We start from the raw sequence: 5,933 nt of genomic DNA on the forward strand, positions 1-5,933 counted from the left end.
GGCCTAACACCTAAAGCGGATGTGTGCGGGCACAGCACAACCGGTCTACACAGCCGGCTCCGCGGACACCCCACTCCTCGGGGAGTTGCGCTTTAACTTCCTTATAGCAGGTTGAGAGTTCAGGCCCCACAGTTTTAAGAGGAAGGCGGAGCCCCAGCTGGTGTTTTTCCAGGAAGCACTTCTTGAGCTCAGAGGAAAGCGGGGAGAGAAGGCCAAGCGCCGGGCGTTTCATTCATTGCTCCTCTTTCTCCCCCTCCCTACCATCCCTCCGCCTAGACTTTCTCTCCTCTTTTCCCAGTGCGAGCTTGACGTCTGTCTCCTGGATACCAGACAGCCAATCGCCTAGTTGCTAAGGGAGAAGTGCGGCCAATCAGGCGTCGTTGCTACCTGTGAGTAATATTTTTAGCCGAGAGGGACGCTCGGTTCCACTCCCACTGTAACTTCGTGTATTTCTCTGCTGCAGGTTGTGAAAAGGGCGCTTACCCGCCTCCCTGGAGTCCCTCTCTTTCCCCGCTCCCTGTTTACCCGCTCACATTTCAACCGAAGATTATCTTAAACGTGCATTACAGAAAGGCACCGTGTTTATTGTGTGTATTTATGTTAAAATACATTTGAATACACGCATGCATATATATACTTGGATACGTACGCAGTTTGGCACGGAGGCCTGGGTTGGGACCTTTGGAATAAAATGTGATTCTTCTTACAGTCTCAAGCCACCCCACGTCCGAGTTGCTGCCAGATCGCATGGGGAGGTCTGAAGTGGGATGCAGAGGCAGTTAAACTGTCACCTGGGCGGGAGGTGTGGCCAGGTGGTCTCTCTTCCCCACCCCCAGCCTGGCACGGCAGCTTTGGGTTCTGCTGTTGCCACTCTCTGGGTGGCAGTTGGCCTAGGCCCCTGAGGTGATTAATATTCAATTAATCGGGTGCACGAGTCCCTGTCACAGTTCGCCCTTTCTCTAGGCTCTCCTGGGTGCACTGGAGGCCGATTTGGTAGCTCGTTCACGAGTGGGATTTTCCTGGGCCACAGTCCCACTCGGGTAGTGCATTTTTGTAAACTGTCCCCTCCTTCTCCAGGCTCTCCTCCCGTTCTTCCCCGCCGCCCCGCCACCTGCCTCGCTCCCCTCCCCCCTCTTCTCTCCGGTGCTCTCCGCCCAGATTTAGCGTCAGCCGCCCCACCCACTACCGTCGCCCTCACTGGCACGTCTGCCCCCCAATCCCGTTCCCAGCTTTCTCTTAATCCCACCCACAGTGGCTCCAGAACGTCGGTGCATTGGCCATCGTGGAGCCCGAGGGGTGTGGCCTTGTCCACTCGGCCCTCCGCCGCCCGTCAGGACATGGGCAGGCGAGACTTGACCAATGGCATCGGGGGGCAGGGCAGGGGCGGAGCCGCTGCTGAGGGTCTGGGGTGCGGGGCCGCAGGGCGGGGAATGGTTACGCTGCCCGGAGCTGTGTGACGCGAGGCGGGCGCGCGCGCACCCCTACGGGAGGGGATGGGGGCAGGGAGGAGACTATAAAACGAGAGGCGGGGCGCGCGCCGCGGCAGAAGGAGCGAAGCTCTGGCCCGGCGCGGAGTGGGCGCACTACGGGGACGCTGGGCCGGGCACCGGGCTGTGTGGAAAAGCGAGCGCGCTCGCCTGACCCGTCCCCGCCACCCCGAGCCACAAGGGTCGAGTTCCTGAGACCCGCGCCGAGGCCCCCGTCCTCCGCCCGGCGGCGCCGTCTTGCATTCAGCCAGCTGGCCGCTGCCGACCCTCCCGAGCCCCCGCCCTGCCGCCCCTTCTCCCCCGCCCAGCGGCCGGGTCTGTGGTGGAAGCAGCCAGTAAGTATCGAAGGGCGGCGGGCGGGGTCCGGAGGCGGAGGGGCTGCAGCGGCGTCGAGCCCCGGGCCCTCGGGGACGGCGGCGTCGCGGCCCGGACGCGGAGGGGAGCGGCTCCGAGGGGCCCCAGCGCGCCCGGGGCCCGGAGGCGGGGCCGGCCGGCGCGTCGGTCTCGGCTCGGGCCGGGAGGGTGAGCAGGGAAGGGCTGCCCGGGCCGAGCTGACGGGAATCGGGGGTTGGGGCGCCCGGAGGAGCGGCGAGCTCGAGGGGGACGCTGGGGTCCGCGGGGCCGGTGGCCGCCGGGACTGAAAATGGTGCGGGGGAGCCGGTGCTCCCGGGCTCTGGCCGGGTCCCAGGAGCCTCGGGCGGGGGGCGGGGGGCGGGGGGCGGGAGCGGCGGGTCAGGTTACGGCGGGGGGAGGGGAGCGGCTGACCCGGAGCGGCCGGCGCCCCGACCTGCCGGGTGCCCGGCCCCGAGTGGTTGCTTTGCCATTTCTCGTGGCCTTCCTCCTCCTCCTTTTCAGAGGAGACTTGTACTCTCCTCCTCCTCCTCTCTTCCTCCTCCTCCTCCTCCTCCTCCTCCTCCTCCTCCTCCTCCTGCTGCTGCTGCTGCTGCTGCTGCTCCAGCGCTTGGGCTCCGAGGGCTGTGAGCTGAAATCTAATGAGACCCAACTGGCTGTTTATGTAATTCTTCACACTCCTGTCTTAAGGCGTTGCTTTAAAACTACCTTCCGCGGAGCCTGAATTTCGCTCGGCTGCACCTTCAAGCAATTTGGCTTAATCAGCTGCCTTCGCCGGCACTCCGGCTTTGGGCTTGCAGAGTGTAGTTTGTGGGCCGCCGGGGATCCTTTCCCTTTGTCATCACGAATATGGAACATGGAACAGATGGATTAATACCAACTTGAGTTTTAAATGTCCTTTTAAATCCGCCTCAGTGTACGAATAGATTCCTTTTGCAAATATCTTCTGTTTGCCCTTGATCTTTTCTTCTCCCCACCCAGTGCTGATCCAGCAAACGTTTAAAGGTCGACCTTATCGTACCAGCCTCCCCGGCTGTTCTCTTATCGTGAAGGAGGGAGGTGGTTTTGAAAATCAGAATAAAACTCAGAAGCCCTCCCCTTTAAAGAGAATAATCAATAGAGTGTTGAAATTAATTATTGCTTTTGTTGCACTTGCTGCTAAAGAGAAATTTTCAGACTTAGAAAAATATACATTGAAAAGAAAAGGCACAGAGAACCTCGATTATTACAGTGTATGCCCTTAGTATTCAAGAGGGCAGCTATATGGGATAATTTGTTTCATAATTATCGTTCACAAGGTTGGCAATTCATTTAGTATTTAGTATTTTTAATTTTAGCATCATGTACTTTGGAAATCAAAATAATTTCCCTAACTCCTCAAATGTCTAAATGTTTAACGATACAGCAGATTGAAGCAGCATACATCCAGAATGAATTGAAATATAAAATTCACTTCTAAATTGGTGAATAGGAATATGATCAGTTTCTAAAACTGGTATATATGTGTGTGGAGGTGGGTGGACGGGTGTCTGGAGTAGAGTTTCCAATAAATAATCTTGTGAGAATTGAGGGAAGAAATACGCTACATGCGCTAGAGAGATACTGTTTTTTTAGAACTGTTTTCAGGAAAAGAAAAAAAAAGTAATAGGGTTGAAAATTTTGTTTTAAGTGTAAATCCTAAGTTTTCCCATGAGATTTTGAACTTCAATAAACAATTTTCTATTGTACGTTCCTTTATTTTGTGCTATTTATATTTTTCTGACTTGCTAGCCTATTAAACTTTTTCTAAAGTAACGTTACTCTGGGGGTAGAAGAGGTTGTGGGACTGAGATTTATCTTATTTGGACATGTTTGTTTTTGTTTTGTTTTGTTTTTCTTTAAGGAGCAAGACCACTCAAGGTGAAGGATAACCTACAGAATACCAGCACTCTGAATGAGAATTTGTTTCTCTGCCACAAACTGAACACTTGTATGTGTGTGTGTGTGTAGGGGGGAGTTGAAACACAGAGCTCACTTTGTGGCATAGCAGCTATGCAGCTTGAAATCCAAGTAGCACTAAATTTTATTATCTCATATTTGTACAATAAGCTTCCCAGGAGACGTGTCAACATTTTTGGCGAAGAGCTTGAAAGACTTCTTAAGAAGAAATACGAAGGGCACTGGTATCCTGAAAAGCCATACAAAGGATCAGGGTTTAGATGTATACACATAGGGGAGAAAGTGGACCCAGTGATTGAACAAGCATCCAAAGAGAGTGGCTTGGACATTGATGATGTTCGTGGCAATCTGCCACAGGATCTTAGTGTTTGGATCGACCCGTTTGAGGTTTCCTACCAAATTGGTGAAAAGGGACCAGTGAAGGTGCTTTATGTGGATGATAATAATGAAAATGGATGTGAGTTGGATAAGGAGATCAAAAACAGCTTTAACCCAGAGGCCCAGGTTTTTATGCCCATCAGTGACCCAGCCTCATCAGTGTCCAGCTCTCCGTCGCCTCCCTTTGGTCACTCTGCTGCTGTAAGCCCTACCTTCATGCCCAGGTCCACTCAGCCTTTAACCTTCACCACTGCCACTTTTGCTGCCACCAAGTTCGGCTCTACCAAAATGAAGAATAGCGGCCGCAGCAACAAGGTTGCACGTACTTCTCCTATCAACCTCGGCTTGAATGTGAACGACCTCTTGAAGCAGAAAGCCGTCTCTTCCTCGATGCACTCTCTGTACGGGCTTGGCCTGGGTAGCCAACAGCAGCCGCAGCAACAACAGCAGCCGTCCCAGCCACCGCCGCCCCCGCCGCCGCCGCAGCAGCAGCAACAGCAGAAAGCCTCTGCTCTCTCTCCTAATGCCAAGGAATTTATTTTTCCTAACATGCAGGGTCAAGGTAGTAGTACCAATGGAATGTTCCCAGGTGACAGCCCCCTTAACCTCAGTCCTCTCCAGTACAGTAATGCCTTTGATGTGTTTGCGGCCTATGGAGGCCTCAACGAGAAGTCTTTTGTCGACGGCTTGAATTTTAGCCTAAATAACATGCAGTATTCTAACCAGCAATTCCAGCCTGTCATGGCTAACTAGAAAAAGAAAAAATGTATCTTACGAGTTGAAATGCACGGGCCCAAGGGGGATTTTTTTTTTTTCACCTCCTTGAGATTTTTTTTTTTTTTTTTTTTTTAAAGCTTATAGTAAGGATACATTCAGGCTTGGTTACAAAAATAAAACATGCATCATTTTTCATTTGCCAACCAAGCACAAAGTTATTTTATACTGACTGTATATTTTAAAGTATACTCTCAGATATGGCCTCTTACAGTATTTAAGATATAGCAAGGACATGGCTGATTTTTTTTTTATAAAAAATTGGCACTAATAAGTGGGTTTATTGGTCTTTTCTAATTGTATAATTTAATTTAGTACAAAGTTTGTAAAATATCAGAGGATATATATATTGTTTCTACGACATGGTATTGCATTTATATCTTTTTACTACAGTGATCTGTGACAGCAGCAGCTTCATGTTGTATTTTTTTTACTGAAATTGTAAAATATCCATCTTAAAGACATCAACTATTCTAAAAATTGTGTACAGGATATTCCTTTAGTGGTGGAATTAAAATGTACGAATATTTGCTTTTTCAAAAAAAATGTATTTTCTGTTAAAGGTTTAAAGATTTTTGCTATATATTATGGAAGAAATGTAATCGTAAATATTAATTTTGTACCTATATTGTGCAATACTTGAAAAAAACGGTATAAAAGTATTTTGAGTCAGTGTCTTACATGTTAAGAGGGACTGAAATAGTTTATATTAAGTTTGTATTAAAATTCTTTAAAATTAAAAAGCACTTCTTGTGGTCTTTATTTTGAAGCTGTTGCCTGGCCAGTGCTTGGGATGATTTTATTCATTCATTCATTCATTCATTTGCAGCTTTCTTCAGCCCACACCTGTCTCCCTTTGATAGGGATGGTTATGCTACGGCTGGCCAACCCTATTTTACAGCAAGTTTTAAAGTGTGTCTGCTGACATGTAAGAGAGTCACATGATAAAATGAAATTCACTGGTAACCTGAGAGGATTTATTTGAAATGTATAGGGGGAGGCCAT

At 49.8% G+C, this 5,933-nt stretch overlaps 1 protein-coding gene across 2 annotated transcripts; it reads left to right on the forward strand.

The window, feature by feature from the left end:
• Window positions 1-203: 203 nt before the first annotated feature.
• On the forward strand, window positions 204-5,671 carry TOB1 (transducer of ERBB2, 1). 2 transcript variants are annotated; one of them, XM_030295663.1, is made up of 2 exons: window positions 204-389; window positions 3,721-5,671. In XM_030295663.1, the coding sequence occupies exon 2, from the start codon at window positions 3,870-3,872 to the stop codon at window positions 4,905-4,907; it is 1,038 nt and encodes a 345-aa protein (XP_030151523.1). In that variant the 5' UTR covers window positions 204-389; window positions 3,721-3,869; the 3' UTR covers window positions 4,908-5,671. The 2 variants fall into 2 exon arrangements, with proteins under 2 accessions (XP_030151523.1, XP_030151522.1); XM_030295662.1 differs by lacking the exon at window positions 204-389 and adding an exon at window positions 1,536-1,822.
• The last annotated feature ends 262 nt before the right edge of the window (window positions 5,672-5,933 follow it).

The sequence above is a fragment of the Lynx canadensis genome, chromosome E1, assembly GCF_007474595.2.
Source record: "Lynx canadensis isolate LIC74 chromosome E1, mLynCan4.pri.v2, whole genome shotgun sequence".
NCBI lineage: Eukaryota > Metazoa > Chordata > Mammalia > Carnivora > Felidae > Lynx > Lynx canadensis.

Excerpts from the sequence above, each read along its gene's own strand:
- TOB1 (XM_030295663.1), top strand. The coding sequence starts at position 3,870 with ATGCAGCTTGAAATCCAAGTAGCACTAAATTTTATTATCTCATATTTG.